The following is a 26,559-nucleotide window of genomic DNA, read 5'->3' as shown; positions in this document are numbered from 1 at the left end:
GTCTGAATCTACATTTGTCTTCTAAGACCACAGCCCATGGCCAATAGAATATTGTAAACTCATGACTATCCCACAGAAGTGTCCATATAAAAATAAAGAATAATGCAAATGACATACCAATCTGTCCAGCAATTACTGGGGGCTTCACAACCAACAAAACAAGTTTGTCCAGTAGCTGATGCAGGAATCGAACAACTGGCTCCAGCTGAGCTGAGCTAAGGCCTGCTATACTGCTCTTCAACTCATTCTCCAAGTCGATCTCCAGAATTCTTAGATCTCCAATCCGTACGGGAAAAGCATGCTCCTCCAGGGCATGGACCAGTGAAAAGAACTTGTCGAGGTATGAATCCTGGGACAAACATTTACAATAATTCATATCTTTATCAAAAAACAGATTCAACCCTGGTTTCAAGGTTGCAAGTACAAAAAGTACATGAAATGAGATATCAACATGCAAAATAAGATCATAATCATATTAATTGTTGCCATTTGACAATTCACACTCTAGGTTTTAAATGAAAAAATATACACTGATGGTGGTGTCTTCGTTCATTTCCAGGCGATAATGTGCGTGTGGTACGCAACTATAGACCAATTGCATATGCTAATACAACTAAACCAGGAGATTGCTATAAAACATGCTATGTCCAAAGATCGGTGGGCAATCAGTGACTAGCTCAATGACTGTCTCAGCTTTGATTTGCAAATTAAAGTTTAACCCTTCTTGAAGAATCTTCTGCGTCTCCTAATCATTTGTGGGGCACGAGAAACCAGGACAATGACACGGAATTAGGAGGTGTTGCTGATAGTGAAGAAGGTTATTGTAGATTACAAGAGGATCTTGATCAGTTATGGAAGTGGGCTGAGAGCAGCAAATGGATTTCAATACAGATAAGTGTGATGTAATGCATTTTGTAAAGTCAAACCAGTGTAAGAATTGTACTAAGAATGGCAGGGCCCTAGAGGGTGTAATGATACAGAGCGATCTAAGAGTACAATGCGAAGTTTGCTGAAAGCGGCATTCGTCAGTCAGGGCACTGAGACATCATGTTGCAGTGTGTCCACACTTGGAATACTGTGTACAGTTCTGGTCACGCTGTTTTAGGAAAGAGATAAACTGAAAGGGGTGCAGAAAAGATTTAAAAGGATGTTGCCAGAACCAGATGGGCTGATTATAGGGAGAGGCTGGACAGACCAGGTCTATATTTCTTGGAACGTAGGAGAATGAGGGGCAACCTTATAGAAGTGTTCAAAATGATGAGTGTGATAGGTACCGTGGATGGTAATGGTCTTTTCCCCAGGGTAGGGAAAACCACCCTCACATGGCTTGTCAGTCTGTTGTGCTGTGAGGGCTTGTGCACATCAACGATACTGAGAGCTAAGCCATCGGTAGTTCATCTACTGGCAGGGCAGGGTCTCCCATGATGGACCGGTCTCGACCGAGGTGTCACACTAAGACAAACCACCCACCTGAGTAGCAGCAGTACAAATGCAAAGAAAGGCCTGGCGATCTACTTCTGCATCTTGCCATGGAAACTCTAGCAAAAACACCTATCACCTTGTGTTTCTCTCTCCCCTCCTCCCACCTTTTAAATCTACTTCTTCTCTTTTTTTCTCCAGACCTGCCAAAGGGTCTTAGCTCAAAACATCAACTGTACTTTTTTCCATAGAGACTGCCTGGCCTGCTGAGTTCCTCCAGCATTGTGTGTGCATGTGCTTCTTGGACTTACAGCATCTTCAGGTTTTCTCCATCTGTATGATGCAGTTGGAGTAAAGCCTTTGGGACCTTCAATTGCTGATGTTCCTGGGCACGAAATGAGGGTCAGAGGCTGCAAAGGTGTGTTGATTTTAGGTACGTGGAACATACATAGTATGAATCATGGAAAGCTGGAGATGGCGAAAGATGAAATGGAACACTTGCAAATTGACCTACTTGGGATCAGTGAACTGAAGTGCACTGGCGTGGGACGCCAATCCAATCCAATCAACACTGGACATACTATGCCGGAAACAACAAGTACAGGAGGAATGATGGTGCATTTACAGTCAAGAAGAGACTGGCTGGAGCTGTACTGAAATACAATGCAGTCAGCAATAGCCTAATCTCAAATAATCTACGAGGAAGACCGATCAACGTTACCATTGAACAAATATATGCACCAACAACAGATGCAGAGTAAGGTGAAATACATTACTTCTATGAGCAAGTGCAGGCTGAACTTGATGGAACGTGCAAACAAGATCTACTGATAGTTATGGGAGATTAGAATGCAAAAGTTGGGAGAGAAAAAGATGTTCAAGAAGCTGGGAAATATGGGCTGGGTACCAGAAATGATGCTGGACAACGTTTAGTCGACTTCCGCAAAACTCTAAACTTGTTCATTCCAAACATGTTTTTCCAATGACACAATTGCAGACTGCATACTTGGACATCTACCAATGGATTACACAGAAACCAAAATAGATTGTATCTGCAAAATCAGTGATGGAAAAGTTCTATGATGTCAACAAAAACAAAACCTGGAGCTGACTGTGACTCAGGCCACCAACTACTAATATGCAAGCTCAAAGTAAATTTAAGGAAGCACTAGCTTTTCACCAAGGTACCAAAATGTAATCTTTAAAATATTCCACCAGAATTCAAAGATGGCCTGTACAATTGTTTCGCTGCTCTAAACACAACTGATAGGACACCAGCAGGATTGGGGGGAAGTATCAAGGATGCTGTACACGACGTGTGAAAAGGCTCTGCATAAAGTAAAAACGCAGAAGAGTCCAAAATGGATGAGTGAAGAAACTCTGAAAATTGCACAGGAAAGAAGCCAAAGCTAAGGTAAAAAGGATAGCAGTCACAGTTCTCAATCACACTTTCTAACATTCCACTAGGCTAGACAAAGAAAACTACTACAATAATGTGTGTGAAGAAGTAGAAATGTAAAGTAAGAAAGGAAGGACAAGATCAGACGTCTTAAAGCTATGAGAACTGAAGAGAAAATTCCAGCCTCGCATGGGTTATGCTGAAAGATGCACAAGGTGCTACCATGCTCAATGAATCAGAGAAGATCAAAGAATGGAAGGAATACTGTGAGTCATTATACCAGAAAGATCAATGGAATCTAAAGCTTTATCTTATATCTCACAACCAGGACCTGACGGTGACGAAAGAAGAAGTTGAAGTAACACTAAAAGCTGGACAAAAGAAACAAAGCACCTGGAGTTGATGGAATTCCAATTGAAATACTACAGTAATCAGACCCAGCTGTTGCAATTCTGAACAATGTCATGGCCAAGTGAATCAGTGTTTTTACCAATACTGAAGAAACGTGATCCGATGGAAGTGTGAAAATTATCATGCAATCACCCTCATTCCTCATGCCCGCAATATGTTACTAAAGGTTATTCAGAAAAGACTTCAAACTTATTTAGAGTAGGAGCTTGCTGAAGTGCAAGCAGGTTTCAGGAAAGGAAGGGGGAAGAAGAGACATAGCAGATATGAGATGGATTCTCGATAAGACAGAAGAATACCAGGACATCGATATATGGTTTATTGACTATAAGACCTTCAACTATGCAGCACGTATAAAAGAACATAGCCTCCAGATGGATCTGCTCCTTAACCTGAAGAAGACTAAGGTTATGACTACTGGCAGCACAAGCAATTTCAATCTCAGTGAAGAGGAAATTGAAGTGGTTGACATTTTCAACTTACTTGGATCAATGAATAACACCGAAGCAGTAAGCAGTCAAGAAATCTAATGAAGAATCGCCCTTGGCAGAGCAGCCATGAAGGATTTAGAGATGATCCTCAGGTACAAGAATCTATCCCTACGTAAAAAGCTTCGACTGGTACAGGTGAGGGCATTCTCAATGACATTATATCCATGGAAAGTTGGAAGGTAAAGAAGAAGGGTAGGAAGCACAACAATACCTTTGAACTGTGGCACTGGAGAAAAATACTACTCATCTCGTGGATCTCTCACAGAACAAGTGAACTGGTCCTCAACAAGATCAAACCAAGTCCCTCTCTGCAGGATCAAATGAACAGACTCTGCCTATTATACCCTGGGCACATCATATGAAAAAACAGCTCCTTGGAAAAGGATATCATGCTCAGCAATGAGGAAGGACAACGGAAGAGAGGAAGACTGCCAATTAGATGGATGGATACAATAAGGACAGATATGAGTACAATGCTATCACCAATGAGCCGTCTTTGTAAGGATCAAAACTCATTTAGGGCTACTATCCATAGGGTTGCCATGAGTCGATGACAACTCAATGTCATTTAACAACAATAACAGGGAAATCCAAAACTAGGGGACACAGATTTAGAGTGACAGGAGGAAGATTTAAAATGACCTGAAGGGCAACTTTTTCACACAGAGAGTGGTGAATGTATGGAACAAGCTGCCAGAGGAAGTAGTTGAGAGGTACAATAAGATAATTTAACCCAGGCAACCTGCTTGTATTCTATACCTTCACAGTATGGTCTAGGTCAATTTTGACCCGGCCCAAGAATCCCCTCATAACATGTGTCTATACCAAATTTTGAACCACAGATCTATTTAGAATGTATCAATAGCCTATCTGATATTAATAAATGGGTGATTAATCCTTAATGTTTCAGAGATCTAAAATCCATTTCAATAGATATGGGTCAGATTTGACCCAGAACAGCCTCAATGCACATTAATCCTTAATTAATGTTTCAGAGATCTAAAATCTATTTCAATAGATATCAAATTTTGAACCACAGATCTATTTAGAATGTATAAATAGCCTATCTGACATTAGTAAATGGGTGATTAATCCTTAATTAATGTTTCAGAGATCTAAAATGCATTTCAATAGATATGGGTCAAATTTGACCCAGAATAGCCTCAATGTACAAAAATTTGTAGCACCTGTACAAAAGTATAAAATTTTAAAATATTTTCATTTTTGAGCATTTTGGGTCACTTTAGGAAAAGTCATCAAATTTCAGCTAAAAAATGGCATTCATGGTGTTTTTTTACTGCTGTCAAATGTCAAAACTGGTCAAATTTGATCCGAACAGTATGTAAGGGTTAAGATACATCACTGGGATCCTCCACTAAACACATCTTTACCTGCCCCACAGGGATCGCTCCCTCTCAGAATCCCATGTCCATTTGTCTGTCTCCCCCCACCTCCACACCACTTGTCTCCTCTCTGCAGAAGTGCCACATCTGCTCATTCACATCCTCCCTCACCTCCAATCAGGGCCCCAAACAGACCTTCCAGGTGAGGCAGCACTTCACCTGCATATTTGTTGGGGTATCCGATGTTTCCAAAGTGGCCTTCTTTACACTGATGAGATCAGACATTGGTTGGGAGACCACCTTGTTGAGCACCTTTGTTCCTTTTGCAAAAATCAGGATTTCCTGGTGGCTAATCACTTTAATTACAATCCCCATTCCCATTCCAACATGTCAGTCCATGTTGCCAACTCTCAGGTTGAAGGAGCAACACCTCATAGTCCATCTAAGAAACCTTCAACCTGATGGCATAACAATCAATTTCTCTAACTTCCACATAATTTTCCCCTCCTCTTTCCCCTTTTCCATTCCCCACTCTGGCTCCCCTCTCCTCACCTCCCTATCACCTCCACCCTGTTGCCCACTCTTCCTTCTCTGTCTCCCACTGTCCACTTTCCTATCAGACTCCTTCTTCTGCAGCCCTTTACCTTTTCCACCTATCACCTCCCTGATTCATACATCCTTCCCCACCCACCTGGTTTCACCCATCATGTTCTAGATTATACTCCTCCCCCACCTTCTTATCCTTTCCAGTCTTGATGAAGGGCCTCAGCCCAAACCGTTGACTGTTCATTCATTTTCAGAGATGCTGCCTGACCTGCTGAGTTCATCTAGCATTTTATGTGTGTTGCTCTGGATTTTCAGCATCTGCAGAATCTCATGTGTTTATCACTTAAGATACACCTGGATAAATACATGGAGAAGAGGGGCTGAGAGGGATATGGGCTGATTTCAGGAAATTAAGACCAGCTAGGAGGCAGTGTGGTCAACGTGGACTCATTCAGCTAAACAGCGCGTATCTTTGAGCCTATGTCATTACAAGAGGATTTCCTCAAGGAAATATGCAAGGCCCAAATATCTTCAGCTGTTTCATTAACACCCTTCTCCATTTTATTACAACAGGTTAGACTGTCTGCACTAACTACAAAGATCATACTTACTCAGAGAATGGAGCAGTCCGTTCATTAATCCACCAAGAAGTGGAAAACAAGTATTAACAAGTAGCAGTAAAAATTTTCACTGTAGCAGTTGCACACTATAGCTGTGGAGTGTACTACTGACAACATACATAATGTACACTGTCAGGGATCCCTCGAGATTAATTTTCAAATGAGTGAACATCACTTGTTCCCAGCTCTGGTTCAAAATTATCCTTATTTGGATATATATTGCTTATCCTTCATCCCTACTGAGTCAAAATCCAAATGGTACTTTCTAGATTTCTAGAAGTGTCTCTATGTGGGCCACAGTGGTTCCAGAAACAAAGTTAACTAGGGAGAATGAATAAACATTGAGCTTCCCCAGAAAAGTACATACCCTGAGAGTGAGAAACAGGCAAACTAATTCCCATTCCTGGTGGATCAGTGTTACACTTTCTCTGTCACTTGATGGACCATGGATGCTCATCTCCTTCTGGACATGTTTCTGTATCTGCAGTTCTTAGGAGAGTTAAAATCTCTATATCCCTCAGGATCTCTTGTCAAAACCTTTACCTACAAAATACATTAAATTTGCTTCCTTCGGCTATCACACATCTATGGAATATAAAAGTATCAAAATTCTTTTGATTAACTCTTAGTAATAACCAAGCCTGTGCTCGATTGGAAGCTTGTCTCTCCCATCAGTGCTGCCCTCCGGTGGTACAGGCTGGATTCCCAGGAGCTGGAGCATCAGGGACTTGGACTGTACATGTGTTTTTTTATGTAAGTGTGTGCATGTGTGCAAGCGTTGCAAGTGCATGAGCGTTTTCTCTTGCTATTTTGAATGTATGTTATGCACCTCAGCCCCCGAGGAATTCTGTCTCGTTCAAATGTATCTAATGATAAGTAAACATGATTTGACTTGACTTAATTTGATTTCCATTAAAGGGATGCTCTAGTACAAAATAAATGGTTTGAGACCGAATTTTCAGCCCAAATTCAATCCTTGGAGCTCCATACATAAAAAGAAATTCATTTTTACAACTAAGTGCAAACTAACGTCAGCTTTGTTCTCACCTGGGTGTGAATGGAAGATACAGCAACCACCTCTACATTGAATACTCCCTTGTGGTTATCCACCCATTTCATTCCAGGCAATGGTACCTGCAAAAGTAGCAAACTCTTATGAGTTAACAAATATAAAATACCTCATAAAGGCTCATTTACTAACTACACTATTCATGTTTTACACAGTTTGAAGTTCTGGTTAATATATAGATGGAATTTATTTCCAGCCAGTAGGTGTGGAGAGGGCCAGTGGCCCTCAGTCCCATGGGGGTTCAGTGGAGAAACACTGACATGTTGATGCACCATCAATAAACTCTCGGAGACGAGTGGTGAACAATAGGCTTTTATTAGCAGCAAAAGGGAGCCCGGCATCTCGGAGACTGAGGGAGGAGCAGTGCCTCCAAGCGCCTTTATACAGGGGTCTGTGGGAGGAGCCACAGGAGCAGTCAGCAGAGGGGCGTGTTCAGACAGGTATAGATAGTTTACCACACATGTCGAACTCTTAACAGCAATAAAGGAATGATGACATGTGTCAAAGCTGGCTGGAACAAAGATGGTGCTGATCAACAAGCTCATTAAAATGTCTTAGTTAATGCATGTGGTTTATTTATTTTTTTATTTTTAGATCTATAATTCTTTGCTTACATTTTAAGGTATTTTAGTTACACCAGATTTTTAAAGACTCTTTCTACATTACTAACTTTTATGTTTCCTTTAATTTAAGTCTATCTGACAATTCAGGACATTTAAAAGGTGATGCTATTACAGCTCGGGGGCATCGTGGTTCAATTCCAGCGTCAGCTGTAAGGAGTCTGTATGTTCGCCCCATGGAATGTGTGGGTTTCCTCTGGGCGCTCCAGTTCCCTCCACAGTCCAAAGGCTTACCGATTGGTAGGTTAATTGGTCATTGTAAATTGTCCTGGGATTAGGCTAGGGTTAAATTGGAGGTTGCTGGGTAGCATGACTGGAAACGCTGGAAGGGCCTATTCCTGCCCTGTCTCTAAATAAACAAACAAACAAATAGATAAAAGCTATTGCAAAAACCTTTGATGGTGACAAGCAGCCAAAGGTTGTCAGGGCAATCCAGGAAAAGACCACAAATTCTAGGGCCCAAGACCTGTTCACTACATGGATTGTCATTTCATTGAAATGAACACCTCTCACATGGTGGGATCCTACATACCCAGACAGATTATTGCTGGTGGAGGAGCACTGAGGATGATAAGCAAGAGCAATGGTAGAGTACCAGAATGTTTCTGGCCACTGATTCTCACAGGGAAACTAGTTACAGGAATGAGAGAACTCCAAATCAACTGGGTTCATGTGAACAGACTCAACCAAAGTAACAGACAAATTCAAATGAAGACTCGGCTATCAAATCTAAAATAATAGTGACACCAAGGAAAGTGGCTACATAATTAAAAAGCAAAAATCAACAATGTTACCCTAAAGAAACTGCCATTGTTCTATTGGACTATGTCCTGATTATAAGAACAACTTATAATCAGCTAGGAATTCCAATGATATTGGACACAATGCTGTGCCTATGAACCAACTATGCTAGCAAAACATGAGGTGAAGCTCTGATGTGCACCTTTACAAAGCATGGATGTCTGTTGAAATATTGCCCGCTATAATGATACAACTACACATAATATACCAGGTAAAACTTGGGTGTCGAAGAGGTCGATAACTTTTGAGACTTTATACTGAAAAGGAGAAATTTCTGACAGCATTATGAAACACTGCATCGTACACCCTGAATGATGTATAGATTGTTCACATAGCTGATGAAGGAAACATGATAATCCTTGCATCAATCAGCCATGCCTACATGAACTAATGTTGCAAAGATTAATGCCTCACATATCCAGCTTTCATACACAGTCTATGCTAATACTATCAAAACATAAGCACTTATGATTGATTTCAGCTTTATTAATCTAAGGCAACAATGGACAAATTATTAATGTTATTATTAGACCTAAAGATGACTGTATTCTTATTCTTAAATTTAATCTGAAGGCTGAATTTTACATTAAAAAATGTAAAATGATAGCCATTCCATGTCAAACTGTTGCCAAATTCTCAACTTAAGTACCACTCAGTTTGAGATTCCGATATATAGCAATTTCCATACTTGCTGCCTACACTAAGGTTTTCCTGAATGTGCTCCAACTATAGGGTCCAGCAATGCCACAGGTTCTTGATGAAATCCCTCAACCATTGCCATTTGAGCCCATCCATTTCAATGTAAAGGAGAAGGGCTTCTAATTCACATTTTTAAGAGGAATTTAATTATATCGATCAATTTTTAAAATTGTTTTATTAACTTAAACATTTGTTTTGTTTTTTTAATAGTTCTGAAATATCCTTGATATTTTGACAATTGACAAAACCTAGATGCAAACTGTCAACTATTTTGTGAGTTCTTCTGCTCTATCAACATGAGGGCACCGCTTTACTGTTTTATATCAACACAACTTTCAAAAGAATTCTAGTTAAGATTGAAGCAGTGTTATTGCCAACCCACTATTTTCTTCCAAGCAAACTCACAAGCATTCATAGAACTAATCTGGTCACAGAAGGCAAGATGAACGTTTTTCATTCAATGACCTGCAAAACATTTATCTTTTGTTTCCTCTACCTTTTGTTCTGGCACAACTGACATTTTATTTGTTTAAAGTGTTATGTTGCTATTGTTACAGAGAATCATTCTTGCCAACACCAGTGAAATTCAAAACCTGATACCTGGGACGAAAGGATGAACAACTCTATATCTTTATCACCTCATATTACAGTAATCAATGTTCACAAACAGTGAGTCTATGCAAGTGTGATAGAGAGAGAAGGTAATCCAAACTACATATGAACTTAAGTAACTTACTTCTGGGGATAAAACTGAATAAGACTGTGGAGGCTTCTCAAGTGACACAGGAAGACATAAGTGACCCGTTTTCAGACGTCCGTTCTGCAGCATTGGGATCCACTACATTGGAGGGAATAAGGAGAGTGAAAAGTTAATACCAACCTGTGTCTGGACACAATACTTTTTGTTACAGGAGGCAGAATTCTAAGTTATTTGCATGAATTATGTTGCCTTATGGATCCTGTGTAAGGGAAGCAGCTCCCTACAGTTAAATAACTGAGATCAGGAGATGCATGGTCAGAGAGAAATCATTTCTGCCATAACCCCATCACATCTTTTATTCATGCACAGTGAGGGGGAAGTAGAAAGAAATGATAGAATAGGGTCCAAAATAAAATTGTCACAGGTACTTTAAAAAAAATCAGCATTTAGAGATTTTTAAAAAATCAACTTTAAACAGGAATTACAAGAGGACAAGGGTGGGTACCTGAAAGAAGGGTTTGCAAAATGTCCAAATGAAAATTACGATGATTACATTGGGCATTGTTTGAGTAATACAGGAGACCAAAGACTGAGAAGTGAGAGTGGGAATAAAATGCAAAATTAAAGTGACAGGCTACAGAAAATGCTGGGTCATTCTTGTGGAGTTAATGGAGGTGTCCTGCAGAGCAGTCACTCAATATCCATAAAGTTTCTTCACTGTCGGGGGACCATATCATGAGCAGAAAATGCCAGGGAATAATTGTTTTGTTCTCTAAGAAATATTTAGGTCCTGGATGATAGGAAAAGAAGAGATGAAAAGGCACATGGTTATATGGAAAACTGCAAAAGGAAGATGATTCATGGAACAGCCAAAGAAGAAGTCATGGAGGTAATTGTTCCTTTGAAATGCTAAAAGGGGAGGGAAGGGAAAACGAGTCTGCTGTTGAAATCCTCTTGAAGGTGGCAGAAAATGTCCAAGTCACCGAATATCCCTTGGAGTACAGTTAAGTCAATCATTAAGAAATGGAAAAAATATGGCACGGCTATAAGTCTGTCTAGAATAAGCCCTCCTCAAAAACTGAGTGACCGTGCAAGAAGGGGACTAGTGAGGGAGACCACCAAGACACCTATGACAGCTCTGGAGGAGTTACAAGCTTCAGTGGCTGAGATGGGAGAGACTGCGCATTCAACCACTGTTGCCCAGGTGCTTCACCAGTTGCAACTTTATGGGACAGTGGCAAAGAGAAAGCCACTGTTGAAAAAAACTCTCATGAAATGTCAGCTAGAATTTGCCAGAAGGCATGTGGGAGACTCTGAAGACAGCTGGCAGAAGGTTCTGTGGTCTGATGAAATCAAAATTGAGCTTTTCGGCCATCAGACTGAACACTACGTTTGGTGTAAGCAAATCATCAAAAACACACCATCCCTACTGTAAAGCATGGTGGTGGCTGCATCATGCTGTGGGGATGCTTCACTGTAACAGGCCTTGGAAGGCTTGTGAAGGTAGAGGGTAAAATGAATGCAACACAATACAGCGAAATCCTGGAGGAAAAGCTGATGCAGTCTACAAGAGAACTGCGACCAGAGGGAAGATTTTTTTTACAGCAAGACAACGACTCCAAACATAAAGCCAAAGCTACATAGGAATGGTTTAAAAACAACAGTTATTGCCCTGGAGTGGCCAAGTCAGAGTCCAGACCCCAATCCAATTGAGAATTTATGGCTTGACTTGAAAAGGGTACGATTCCCATACAACCTGACAGAGTGAGAGCAGTTTTGTAAAGAATGGGGGAAAAGTGTCCAGATGTGCAAACCTGATAAAGACCTATCCACACAAGCTGTATTGCTGCCAAAGGTGTATCTACTAAATGATGACTTGAAGAGGGTATATACTCATGCAATCAATTATTTTGTGATTTATATTTGTAATTAACTTAGATCAGTTTGTAGAGATCTGTCTTCACTTTGACATAAAAGTATTTTTTTCTGTTGATCAGTGTCAAAAAAGCCAAATTAAATCCACTGTGATTCAATGTTGTAAAACAATACAGCAAGAAAACTTAAAAGGGGGCGGTGAATACTTTTTGTAGGCATTGTAGGTTAATTTGCATTAGCCGCATACCATTTGTCAATCAAATAGCCTGCTTAGACTCACTCACCACGCTCACGCAGAGCAATAAGAAATGATTAAGTATGAAAGCTTTAGAGACTTTGCAGAGAATAGGTGTTGGTCAAACAATATTTACATAGAGAGTGTTAATTTCCTTGAATTCTCGCTTTGAACCTGGAATAATCAGTACCGATATGGTAAGATCATACCGTGTATCCAACTGGGGTTTCTAAGGGTGTATTCTGCTTCTGCTGACAGCTGACGTGATAGAAGGTGAAGAGCAAGTGATGGTGATCAGTCAGATACGCAGGGAGTTTGATTTTAATCTCTTCATGAAAGTCAGGGGATCTAACAAAAGAAATAAATTCATTTCACATAAAATAGTATTTACTCACATTAAGTGAAATGTATTATTAAACAATATCAGCAAGCTTTAGTAATTAAAGATGGCTCCACCATTCAATAGTTAATTCCTACTATCTCATCTGGTATTTGGATGTAAATATTAGTTATATAATTAGTTCATCCCAAATATGCCCTATAATTGAAGTAAAAGCCCACCAGGCTGACAGGAAAATGTCTGCATCACTAATAACTACCAATTCATTCCTTGGAAAATATGTTTATATTCATGAAGCTTAGATCGTAAGACCATAAGATATAGGAGCAGAATCAGGCCATTTTGCCCATACAGTCTGCTCCAAAATTTCATCATGGCTGATACATTTTTTCTCTCAGCTCCAATCTCCTGCCTGCTCCCCGTATCCCTTCATGCTCTGACCAATTTAGAATCTATCAACCTCTGCATTGAACATACATAAAGACTTGGCCTCCACTGCTGCCTGTGGCAAAGAATTCCACAGATTCACCACTCTCTGGCTAAAGAAATTCCTCCTCCACCTCCATTCTAAAAGGTCAACCCTTTATCTGAGGTTTGTCTTCTGGTCTTAAGACACTCCCACCATAGGAAACATCCTCTCCACATCCATTCTGTCAAGGTTTCAACTAGGTCACCTCTCTTTCTTCTGAATTCTAGTGAATACAGGCTCAGCCCCTGTTAAAGATTCGTCATATGACAAGCCATTCAATTCTGGAATCATTTTTGTGAACTTCCTTTGAACCCTCTCCAGTTTCGGCACATCCTTTTTAAGATAATGGGCCCAAAACTGCTCACGATACTCCAAGAGATACTTCGCCAATACTTTATAAAGTCTCAACATTACATCTTTGTTTTTATATTCCAGTCCTCTTGAAATGAGTGCTAACATCACATTTGCCTTCCTCACCATGGACTGAACCTACAAAGTAACCATAAACTGCGTTCATTCAAATTTAACACCTTCAGTCCTGTATTCACCCTTTTTGATTTTGTTTGCCTCTTACGTTGCAACTCATCCTGTTCTATGCAATTTTGCCCTGTCAACAGCTTCTCACTACACATTGCTTCTGTTTGTAAACCAGCTACCTCATCTTCAGCACTATCGCTCCAGTTCCCATCTCCCTGCCAAATTAGTTTAAATCCTCCCGAGCCTGCCTGCAAGGATATTGGACCCCTCTGGTTCAGGTGAAACCCATCCCTTTTGTACAGGTCGTACCTTCCCCAGAAGAGATCCCAATGATCCATAAATCTGAAATCCTGCTCCCTGCCCCAGTCCTTCAGCCATGCATTCACCTGCCAAACTCTCCTAATACCCTTGTGGTACGGACAGCAACAGAGATTACAACCCTGGAGGTCCTGTTTCTCAGCTTTCGACCTAGCTACCCAAAATCTCTCTTTAGGACCTCCTCACCTTGTCTACCTATGTCATTGGTGCCAATGTGTACCAAGACTTCTGGCTGCTCATCCTCGCCCTTGAGAATGCCATGGACTCAATCTGAGACGTCCCTGATCGTTGCATCAGGGAGGCAACAACCCATCTGGGTAACTCTATCACGCCCACAGAACTCGTCTCTGTTCCTCTGACTATTGAATCTCCTATCAACACTGCAGCCTTCTTCATCTCTCTGCTCTTCTGAGCCATAGAATCAGTGTCACAGACCTAGTCACTCCGTTTTAACTGTCCTTTTAATGAATCCCTCTTGCTGACTGGTCGCTCCTCAACTCAGAGAAACTGCCACAAAGCTCTGCCTTTAAAATCTCAATCATTGTCCTGATTGAAAGCTAGCTCTTTTTACACAGTCCTGATGTCAATATGATTTGATTGTAGTGCATTCCACAGCTCAAAAAGCTGCACATCAATAAAGGTTTCACATTAAAATAGTTAGTCCAGGAAGCTGTTGGAAGAATCTCTGAGTTAAAGACTCCAAGAGGGAAGGAGGGTGTGACTGGGGTGAGACTGGCAAAAATAATGCATTCATTGCTTTAAGTATTTAATGGTTTGTGCAATCATTTTCATACTCACGAGTATTGGTATTGAATTTTTTTTTTTACAAATCAAAGTAGTTCTTTAATATGAAGTAAATTATAGTTGGTCTGTCAAAGGGCCAGTTTACCAAGCACTGATATCACAGAGCCTCATTTAGAAAAGTTGCATATTACAGATTTGTAAACTTATTTCCCAAGATTCCATATTCATTTACAAAAGGAGCATTGAAGGAATCTTGAATACATTTCTAAGTATAAATTGCTAAAAGGGGAAGCTTCTTTAAGAAATTAAACATTCTACAAAGAATTTATAGTCATTAAAATCAACTGGAAAGAGAAACTAAATGATTTCATCATACTGTGAACTCAAAGGCACGACATGTCATTGACCATAACTACATAGAACTCATGCACTCTCTAGTGTACAGTATAACCGGCGATGAAATCCTCAATGTCACCTCAGTGATCAGCAATTTCACAGTCATGCTTACTCAATAACTAATACTTAAGTTTTGCCCTCAACTATTTCTGAATACTTTTTCAACCAAAGGAAAAATAATTCCATTATATTTCATCCAACACATCTATGTTCACAATGCCAGATTTCACAATGAGATATAATTGATCAGTTATAGAGTACTGTAAATTTACAGTATAACTGATCATTGATGGGTCTACATTATGCATTAACAGGCACCCTAACCACTGAGGATATTACAGCCAAGTTCAATCTTGCTTTTATCTACTAAGTAGGCAACTGCACTTTCGAACAGGAGTGTGCTAGATAGTTTTAGGGGGCACAGACCTCAGCTGATATTTTTCAACTAGCCAAAGACCAGAATGTCATGACCAGTTCAAATTCCTCAGCTGCCTTCTGCACCAACATAAAAATTATAGTGTAAATACACGTGATTATACTGTGGATTAGGGTTAAAAAAAAAAGGAATGAAATTTAGTTGTCAAAATTAACACTTTAAGATTTTGGTAGATATAATATTCAAAGAATTTTCATATACTGAAGCAAATACTCATTTTTATTCAACTATTTTAAATTGTATAAAAATGTTATACCTCAGAGATCTTTAACAAGAGTAGATGATTAATGTTGGACCCAATAGTTACTGACCATATATAAAACAAACCTATTGTTTACCCTACAGAATGCAGAGATCTAACATGTTTGATGTCACATTCTCTAACGTGACAATGAAAAAAAATTGGAAAATGATTTATTCCTAAAAGAAAAATACAAATTTTAAAAACTTGGTGCAATAAAATAGAAAACCATTCTGAACAACAGCATACGAGGAACCAGGAAGTTTCTGTGAACAGCAAATCAAAGCTGATGTTTCAGGTTGTGGAAAATCATAAATCAAACATGGTTACAGGGTGAGTGTTGTCAAAAGCAAATGGATGTCTCTGATAGGTGGGGGCTGAATCGTACAAGTGGTGGTGGTGCCAGTTGAAAATGGGTTGGGAACAATGGTTAATTGAAGTTGCATCAATAGCAATGACCAGGATATAACCGCACTTTCATAAAGACCCTTCTGGTTCACTATTGTCGTTCAGTAAGGAAATCCTTCCTTATCCAGACTGCCCAATTTGTGAGCCCGTGGTTGATTCTTCCCTCTCTCTTCATTTGAACCCAATTAGAAATGACAATTATGACAGCTTTACTAGTGGTGTCTACATAACTGTGAATATTTCTAATTCACTCGAAAGGTATCATTTCTCTTTTTAGTCCTTATAAAATGAAAAACTAGGTTGAGCAAAAATATTTATGATAAGGCAAGTAATTTATGACATTTTCTTACCTGTTATGATATATAACTGCAGTATATGACTCTTTTGTAAACTCTGCATAACTTGATTTTCCAAAAATAACCTAAAAATGCATAAGAATCATTTCCATCAATTATTGTGAGCATTTGTTCAGTGGTTGTAGTCTTACACAAGCAACTTTAGAAATGAACATGCTATCTAAGCACAGAGAGCACTGTTACAGATGCTTCTCGGTAGGCACGAAAGACTCCACTTTCATCTAAATTGTCCAAACCATTGAATTTTCTGAAGAATCATTTCCAATAATGTTTTGAGAATATAGTCCCAAGTCAAATTCCATGGAAGAGAAAGGTTTAAGACTGAAGACGCTTTTTTTTCAAAAATAGAAGAGTTATGTTTTGCATCTCCAAAACATAAAAAGTAATTGACAGGAAAACAAGGGAGCCAGAAATGTGGGTCTAACTTCATTTTTACTTTGCGAGGTACATTGTGGTGGATTGATCCATATGCTATTTCATATTTTTTTAGATATAATCCTTAGTGAATTATTTATAAGAACTAGAATGCTTAATTGAACAATATATTTACATTACAGGCAGTCCCTGGGTTACATACGAGTTCCGTTCCTGAGTCCGTCTTTGTTGGATTTGTACGGAAGTCGGAACAAGTACATCCAGTATTATTTAGAGTCAGTTAGTCAAACGTTTGTCTTAGTATATAGTATATATTTATATAAAACACTTAAGATTCCAATAATTAAACCGCTGCATTGCTTAGTAATAATTGTAACTTCCATTGGGGCAGCGCCTTTCACATGCTCCATTATTCTCACTTTATCCGTTATCCTTTAAAATTGTTCCGATCATTGACCGACTATAGCCAACACTTTTCCAATGACCGATGGCATTTCACCTCTTTCCAAACGCTTTATTATTTCCAGTTTATTTTCAATCGCAATCACTTCCTGTCAATGGAACAGAAACACTGCAGGTGGTGGCTCCCGAGGTCCGCTGGGTCCTAACGACCACCACATTGAGACAGACTAAATGGGACAAGTGGGGGCTGCGCTGGGTTTGGGTATTTGATCCTCCACAATATTCCGTGTGGGAATTTAAACTAGAGGTGGCAGTGTTTTTTTTACAAGGTCGAGTTGCGAGCTCGACATCAACCTGGCACGGATGGTACGGGAGTCAGTGGATCTACATCAACCCAACACGAGAACAGTCTATCACTGGATCAAACTTGGGAAACTCCGTTCTCCAGCCCGGTGCTGATCTGACTGCGCTACCAGCCGACCGGAATGGGGGGGGGGGGGGGGGTGGGCGTGGTCAGGGTGAATCTTACACTCAACACAGTGTCAACGGCAACGACTTAAAATGGTGGACAGCGTCACGATCCGAGTTAAAATGGCGAACGGCGTTCCCCTTCCTCGGTTCGTAAGTACGAGTTGTCCGTAAGTTGGACGTTCATAACTCGGGGACTACCTGTACTCAAGTATTACTGAAATATTAAATACACAATGCTCCTTGCTTAGCTATACACTCCAACTCAATACAGAATGCAACCCGACTCAAATATGTAATCTAAATGTTGTATCTTATATATACACATACACACGCAATATATTATACAGTACAACTACTGTACATATCCACAGCACAGTAAATTTTAAATTGTCCCATTCAGGCCTAAAGATTTATCGCTGTGGAGGCTTTCTAACTCTTGTGGGATAACATCGTTCCTGACAAGGGGATCACACTGCTTAGCAAGTGAGACTTGTGCCTGTAGAACAATCTCAGGATCTGGGGTTTCCTCCATCTGGTTGTAAGAGTTTTCAGGAAGTGGTTCTGACAGCCCTGAATACCTTTGTTCTGGACATGTTGGCATTCAGAACAGTCCATGACAAGCTTCACTGGACAATGTGGATCACAATGTGTGAGTACAGTATTTGATATGACCATTTCTGTTACCTTTTGGAAAGCCACCTCTCACTGCTTTCTCCATTCTACATGATCTGGAGAAATGAGTCAAGAGATGGAGCACAGTTCCAGTTTGGGCAGGAACCTGTTATAGTTACTGACAAATCCTAAAAGAACGACAACTATGACACATCCTTCAATGCTGGGGTATCCACCATTGCTTGAATTTTCTCAGCACACTTGCTTAAGTCTTGTGTGTCAATGGTGTGACCGCAGTAGGTGATGCTTGACTTAAAGAATTAACTTTTGTTGTGTCATGCTCTAAGCCCATAATCTTCTAATCTTTTTAACACTGCCTTGAGATTTTGGAGATGTTGCTTATCCTTACTGGTAACAATGATGTCATCCTGGTAATAATGAAAGCTTGGGCAGCCTTGCAGCACCTGGTTCATTGCTTTCTCCAGAATGCAGGTGCAGATGCTACTCCTAAAATGTCCATTATAGAGATAAAACCCTTCGCTAAATGTTTATGGTGAGAAACATCTTGAACTTTTCTACCATAGCACTGGAGAGGGATAGGAACAAACAAGTTAGGGAAATGTTTAATTGGAGTAAAAGGAACTATGAGGCTATCAGGCAGGAACTTAGAAGCATAAATTGGAATCAGATGTTCTCAGGGAAACGTACCGAAGAAATATGGCAAACGTTCAGGGGATATTTGTGTGGGTTTCTGAGTAGGTACATTCCAATGAGACATGGAAAGGATGGTACGGTACAAGATCCATGGTGCACAAAGGCTGTTGTAAATCTAGTTAAGAAGAAAAGAAGACCTTACAAAAGGTTTAAAAAACTAGGTAACGATATGAATCTAGAAGATTATAAGGCTTGCAAGAAGCAGCTTAAGAATGAAATTAGGAGAGCCAGAAGGGGCATTAGAGAAGGCCTTGGCGGACAGGGTTAAGGAAAACCCCAAGGTATTCTACAAATATGTGACGAGCAAAAGGATAAGATGTGACAGAATAGGACCAATCAAGTGTGACTATAGAACAGTGTGTACAAAACTGGAGGAAATAGTGGAGGTACTTAATGAATACTTTACTTCTGTATTCACTATGGAAAAGGAACTTGGCAATTGTAGGGATGACTTGCAGTGGACTGAAAAGCTTGAGAATGTAGATATTAAGAAAGAGGATATGCTGGAGCTTTTGGAAAGCATCAAGTTGGATATGTCACTGAGACTGGACGGGATGTACCCCAGGCTACTCTGGGAAAGAGGGAGGAGATTGCTGAGCCTCTGGCAATGATCTTTGCACCATCAATGAGGACTGGAGAGGTTCCGCTGGATTGGGAAGTTGCGGATGTTGTTCTCTTATTCAAGAAAAGGAGTAGGGCTATCCCAGGAAATTTTAGGCCAGTGGGTCTTACTTCAGTAGTTGATAAGTTGATGGAGAAGATCCTGAGAGGCAGGCTTTATGAACATTTGGAGAGGCATAATATGATTAGAAATAGTCAGCATGGCTTTGTCAAAGCCAGGTTGTGCCTTACGAGCCTGATTGAATTTTTTGAGGATGTGATTAAACACACTGATGAAGGTAGAGCTGTAGAGGTAGTGTGTATGGATTTCAGCAAGGCATTTGATAAGGTACCCTATGCAAGGCTTATTGAAAAAGCAAACATGGGATCCAAGGGGACATTGTTTTGTGGATCCAGAACTGGCTTGCCCACAGAAGGCAGAGTGGCTGTAGACAGGTCATATTCTGCATGAAGGCCGGTGACCAGTGGTGTGCCTCAGGGATCTGTTCTGGGACTCTCACTCTTTGTGATTTTTATAAATGACCTGGATGAGGAAGTGGAGGATTGGGTTGGTAAATTTGCTAATGACACAAAGGTTGGATGTGTTGTGGATAGTGTGGAGGGCTGTCAGAGGTTACAGCGGGACATTGATAGGATGCAAAACTGGGCTGAGAAGTAGCAGATGGAGTTCAACCCAGATAAGTTTGAGGTGCTTCACTTTGGTAGGTCAAATATGGCAGAATATAGAATTAATGGTAAGACTCTTGGCAGTGTGGAGGATCAGAGGGATCTTGGTATCCGAGTCCATAGGACACTCAAAGCGGCTACGCAGGTTGATTCTGTGTTTAAAAAGGCATACGGTGCATTGGCCTTCATCAATCATGGGATTGAGTTTAAGAGCCGAGAGGTAATGTTGCAGCTATATAGGACCCTGGGTCATACCCCACTTGGAGTACTATGCTCAGTTCTAGTCGTCTCACTATAGGAAGGACGTGGAAACCACAGAAAGGGTGCAGAAGAGATTTACAAGAATGTTGTCTGGATTGGGGAGCATGCCTTATGAAAACAGGTTGAGTGAACTCAGCTTTTTCTCCTTGGAGCGAAGGAGGATGAGGTGACTTGATAGAGGTGTACAAGATAATGAGAGGCATTGATCATGTGGATAGTCAGAGGCTTTTTCCCAGGGCTGAAATGGATAGCACAAGAGGGCACAGTTTTAAGGTGCTTGGAAGTAGGTACAGTGGAGATGTCAGGGGTAAGTTTTTTTTTACACAGAGAGTGGTGAGTGCATGGAATGGGCTGCCGGCAGTGGTGGTGGAGGAGGAAATGATAGGGTCTTTTAAGAGACTCCTGGATGGCTACATGGAGCTTAGTAAAAACAGAGGGCTATGGGTAAAGCCTAGGTAGTTCTAAGGTAGGGACATGTTCGGCACAGCTTTGTGGGCTGAAGTACCTGTATTGTGCTGTATGTTTTCTATGTTTCGTCTCCATCTGCAGGTAGGCCTCAGCTAAGTCCACTTTGCTGAAGTGTTTCCTTTCAGAAAGGTTTGTAAAGCTATCCTCTATCCTGAGCCGAGGGTACTGATCTACTTTAAGTACTAGGTTGATGGTGATCTTACAATCACCACAAATCCTGGCAATCCCATCCTTCTTGGATACTGGGGCCATGGGTGCTGCCCAGAGGCTCCATCAACCTTGGAAGGAATTCCTTCAACCTCATTGCAATCTAGCTCACTGGCTACTTTATGACAGAGGGCTTAAGGAACCGGATGAGCTTTGTAAAATCTGGGTGTGGCTTTTTCATTTAACCCTTGATATATCTGAGTTTTCCAATGCCATCCTTAAATGGTGCCATGGCATCATCTAGTACCTTTCTTAAATATAAATTTCAGTTGACTCCAATACAGGAGATGTGACATGCAAATGATGGACAAATCTCCACTCAAGTGGAGTCAGCAGGAGACGCTCATGGAGTGAGTACTGTTTCAGATTTGCTCCATAACCTTTACTTTTTTTAACCTATGATCACCCTTATTTAACTTATTTGTACCTACACCAAAAGATTCTTGCTATTTTCTTGGACTTATCTTTGAGAGTATATTGTGAATTTTTGAAGAAATGAATACAGAAATGGCTCTTAGATCTAAAGGGCGAGAACCTGGGAAGAATTCTAACGGGAATGGAAAGAAAAAACAGACCGATCCTAAGCGTACTGAATTGACTTATGAAATGCTATTAGAGGTTTTAAATCAAAAATTTGAAGAACAACGACAAATTTTTAAACAAGATATAAAGGCTTTGCAAGATTATATGGATCAGATGGATTCAGTAGTTAACCAGCAGCAAGTTCTAATCGCAACTCTGCAAGAAGATGCCCGAAAGCGAGACTTGATAATTGAAGAACTGCAGCAGAACTTACTTTCGACGATTAAACAGGTGGAAACACTTAAAGCCAAGTGTCGACTTTGAGAATCGGTCCAGAAGACAGAACCTACGCATACTTGGTCTCCCGAAAGGTATTGAACAAGGGGACACCACGAAGTACTTTGCTCAACTTTTAAAGGATGCGTTCCCCTCTGTATTCCCAGACTGTCCTCCGTTACTCGATCGCACTCACAGAATTATGCATCGATCACCGAGTGCTTCAGCTAAACCACCGGTTGTAATTGTCCGATTTCATTATGTGCATGTTAAAGAGCAACTTATTCGTGTGGCTCGGCGTGTACGGATGGTCAAATTTCAAGATCATAATTTTCGATTAGTAGAAGATTTTAGTCCAGAAGTAATGAAGGCAAGGCTTTTTTTTAAACCTCTGATGTTATGAGAATGTTATGAGAAAAATCTAAAACCTGCGCTCTTATACCCTGCAAAGCTCAGAATCTCGCCTCCGAATGCTCCACGTTGGGTTTTCCTTTCTACATCTGAAGCGAGCAGCTTTCTGAAGGAGAACTTCCCTACTGCTACGGATACTCATCTCTAATAACTGAGTGATTTTGATCGTGCAAGATGGTTTTTATTTCCAAAACCAGATTTTGTTTCTGGCTATCGGGGTAGGTTTACTCTATATTTTATACTCTAGTGAAAGTTTTTTTTTCGACATACTAATCTTTTTATTTTACTTACTTCAACCACTGTACTTTATCTTTGGTTATTATTACTAATCCTTCAAAGGTGAATTTTTAATCCTTCGAAGGTGAATATTTTTGGCTTTTTTTATGATTTCGCCATTTTCTTCTCTCGTCTTCTTCCTATAATGCATCTCTTATCACAGTTTAAATTTTTTTTTTGGTTTGTTTGGGTTTTAACCCGATTTATAAGTTACTAGTGATTATATTCTTTTTATTTTTTTTAACTACCAATTATATTAAGAAGTTTGGTTTTAGTATCGTGATTATAATTTTTTTTAGAGTTTGTGTGGATTTTTTTTATATCCTTTATATACGGAGTTGTCTTCTGCTGATATGGGGGTAGATTTAGTTTCATCTTTCCCTTTTCCCAGCCTATCCCTGGCTGGGGTGCTCTTTTTTTTCCCTCTTGGGTGGGGGTGGGAGGTCTTTTTCTAAATTTTATGTTTCTTTTACCAGTTTTTTTTAGTTTTCTCATTTGGGCTGATTTTGAACTACAAGTATGTCCGCGATGTCGTCACTTCTGGGTCCGCTCCTTATTTTTGTTCCTCTTCTGGATGCATGAGTTTATAATTTGGTTAACCCTTTATATACCAAAGGGTTGATTTTAGAAATATGGCTCAGACCATTAATTTTGTCTCTTGGAATACTAATGGTTTAAACCATCCGATTTTACGGAAAAAGATTTTCAAAGTATTCCAAAGACTTAATGCTCATATTATTTTTGTACAAGAAACTCATGTGAGGAAAGAGGACAATTATCGCTTTTTTAGGTCTTGGAGGGGTCAACAGTATCACTCAAATTCGAATGCCAAAGTTTCAATTTTTATTGACTCCTCTATTGCGTTTGTCCAACATGATATCTTTTCGGATCCGAATGGTAGATTTTTGTTAATTAGTGGCTTACTTTTTAACAAAAAGGTTGCTATGGTTAATGTTTATGCTCCAAATGTGGATTGTCCTGATTTTTTTAAGTCCTTATTTACTTCTCTACCTAATCTAAATGAATATAAGTTAATAATGGGTGGTGACTTTAATTGTTGTTTAAACCCTTTGATGTGCAAATCTATATCTACTCAGACTTTACCCAATAAGTCGGCCACTTGTATTAATTCTTTTTTGACTGATAATGGAATTTTTGGTATTTGGAGATTTCGGCATTCTAAGGACAAAGAGTTTTCTTTTTTCTCACATTTATCATTCCTACTTGAGAATTGACTATTTTTTTTATTGACTTTTGTTTTATTCCATCAGTAATTGGTTGTAATTATGATATTATAGCCATCTCTGACCATGCTCCATTAAAACTTTCTATTAAATTTACGGATACAGCTTCTAATGCTAGACAATGGCGATTTGATTCTACCTTACTGCAAGATCCTGACTTTATTAAATTTATGAATGAACAGATTGATTTCTTCTTTTCAATTAATTCCATGGATGATATTTCTTGCGGAACACTTGGGGACACTTTTAAAGCATGTATACGTGGACAAGATTATCTCTTACTCTGTTGGTCTGAGAAAACGCATTAAGAAGGAAACTCTTCTATTGGTTGATAAAATTAAAGAGATTGACAAGAAATATTCGATCACTCCTAGTAAGGAGTTTTACAAACAAAGGGTTGAACTTCAAACGGAACATAGTTTATTACTTACATCTTTGATTGAAAATCAATTAATGAAAACCAGATCTGATTTTTATATACACAGTGATAAATCAGGTAAACTGTTGGCTAGTCATTTGAAGAATGTTTTGGTTAAACGTCAAATTACTAAGATCCGTCAGCAGAATCGGGATCTGACAGTTAACCATGATGAGATAAATAAATCATTTCAAGATTTTTATACCTCCCTGTATCATTCTGAATTCCCTCAAGATCGTAATACCATGTGAAATTTTCTTGGGAAATTGAATTTTCCAAAATTATCATCCGATGATCTTTCAATATTAGAAACTCCTATTACGGATGCAGAAATTAAAGGGGTTATTTCCTCCATGAATTCTGGGAAAGCACCAGGTCCAGATGGGTATACAGTGGAATTTTTTAAATGTTTTTCCGCTACTCTTTCTCCTTGGTTATGCAGGGTATTTGAAGAAGCAATTAGATTGGGCAATTTGCCACAATCTTTTTATAGAGCTTCCATTTCTTTAATATTGAAGAAAGATAAAGACCCTACTGACTGTGCATCCTATAGACCAATATCCTTATTGAATGTAGATTCCAAGATCTTTTCCAAGTTACTGGCATCCAGGCTGGAGAAGGTATTACCCAAATTATTTCGGAAGATCAAACCGGTTTTATTAAAAATCGCTATTCTTTTTTTCAATGTTAGGAGACTATTGAATATTGTTTATACTCCTTCACTTAGCACTTCAGAATGTGTTATTTCATTAGATGCGGAGAAAGCATTTGATAGGGTTGAATGGCCATATTTATTTAATGTGCTGGAGAAGTTTAATTTTAGTCCGACATTCATTTCCTGGATTAAATTGATATATCATACTCCAGTAGCCTCGGTGCTTACTAACAATCAAAGATCTCCCTTTTTTTGTTTATTTCGGGGCACTAGACAAGGCTGTCCTCTTAGTCCATTATTATTTGATATTGCCTTAGAACCCTTGGCAATTGCTATCAGAGAATCACAGAATATTCTTGGCATTAATCGTGGGACAGATATACATAAGTTATCATTATATGCAGATGATTTATTATTATTTATTTCTAATCCTGAGAAATCCATTCCTGCAGTTTTATCATTGCTGGCTCAATTTAGTGATTTTTCTGGGTATAAATTAAATCTTAATAAGAGTGAATTGTTTCCTTTAAATAGACAGGTTCCAATTTATGGAAATTTACCTTTTAAATTAGTTAATGACTCTTTTATTTACTTACGGATTAAAATCACAAAAAACTATAAAGACTTATTTAAGATTAATTCTTTACCCTTAACCGATCAGATTAAATGTTAGTTTACTAAGTGGTCACCACTATCTTTATCTCTGATAAGTCGGATTAATGCTATTAAGATGGTTATTTTACCCAAGTTTTTATATATATTTCAAGCGGTACCGATTTTTATTCCAAAATCTTTTTTTGCTAATGTTGATTCAAAAATTTCCTCATATGGCAGAATAAAAATCTTAGATTAGGTAAAATATACTTACAGAAGGCAAGGAAGGAAGGTGGATTGGTATTGCCTAATTTTAGATTTTATTATTGGGCAATTAATATCCGATATTTGATATGTTGGTTAAAGGATTGGGATATATCTTTCAGCCCTCATTGGGTGAACCTGGAAATTAAATCTGTACAAGGATTTGCACTGGGTTCTATTTTAGGGACTTCTCTTCCCTTTGCTCTTTCTAAATTGCCAAAACGAATTGACAACCCGATAGTTAAACATACTTTACGTATATGGTTTCAATTTCGGAAATTTTTTGGATTGACTCCGTTTGTTTTAAATATTCCTATTGTATCCAATTGTTTTTTTAATCCTTCTATTATAGATCAAGATTATTCAGCTTGGAAGACTAAAGGATTACTACGATTTTCTGACTTATTTTTGGATAATTGTTTTATGTCTTTTGAGCAATTATCTAATAAATATAATTTGCCTAGATTTCATTTTTTTTAGATATTTACAGATTAGGAATTTCTTAAATACTGTACTTCCTACTTTTCCAAATTTTGTGTCTTCAGGCATTTTGGAGAATTTGTTTGAACTAAGCCCTTTTCAGAAAGGGCTAATATCAAAACTTTACAATATAATTATGGAGGTACGTTCAGAGCCCTTTTATAAGACTAAAATTGATTGGGAAAGAGAACTTAACCTTACTATCCCTATTG

General features: G+C 39.1%; 2 protein-coding genes across 5 annotated transcripts in view; one reads left to right on the top strand and one right to left on the bottom strand.

Annotated features, from left to right (window-relative positions):
- Positions 1–26,559, top strand: part of usp1 (ubiquitin specific peptidase 1) — a 217,108-nt gene that overhangs the window by 110,911 nt on the left and 79,638 nt on the right. The gene's annotated exons all lie outside the window — the stretch shown is intronic.
- The window catches only part of dock7 (dedicator of cytokinesis 7), a 182,299-nt gene that overhangs the window by 81,218 nt on the left and 74,522 nt on the right, over positions 1–26,559 (bottom strand). For all 4 annotated transcript variants that reach the window (XM_059984429.1, XM_059984426.1, XM_059984427.1 and 1 more), the window contains exons 16-20: positions 16,405–16,475; positions 12,435–12,573; positions 10,152–10,253; positions 7,274–7,360; positions 118–349 (exon numbers count right to left, since the gene is read on the bottom strand). In XM_059984429.1, coding sequence (XP_059840412.1) covers positions 118–349; positions 7,274–7,360; positions 10,152–10,253; positions 12,435–12,573; positions 16,405–16,475 — 631 coding nt within the window. The remainder of the gene's footprint in view (positions 1–117; positions 350–7,273; positions 7,361–10,151; positions 10,254–12,434; positions 12,574–16,404; positions 16,476–26,559) is intronic.

This window comes from Hypanus sabinus, chromosome 11 (genome assembly GCF_030144855.1).
Source record: "Hypanus sabinus isolate sHypSab1 chromosome 11, sHypSab1.hap1, whole genome shotgun sequence".
Taxonomy (NCBI): domain Eukaryota; kingdom Metazoa; phylum Chordata; class Chondrichthyes; order Myliobatiformes; family Dasyatidae; genus Hypanus; species Hypanus sabinus.
Note: the sequence above shows the minus strand (reverse complement) of the source record. Positions and strands in the feature narration are given on the sequence as shown.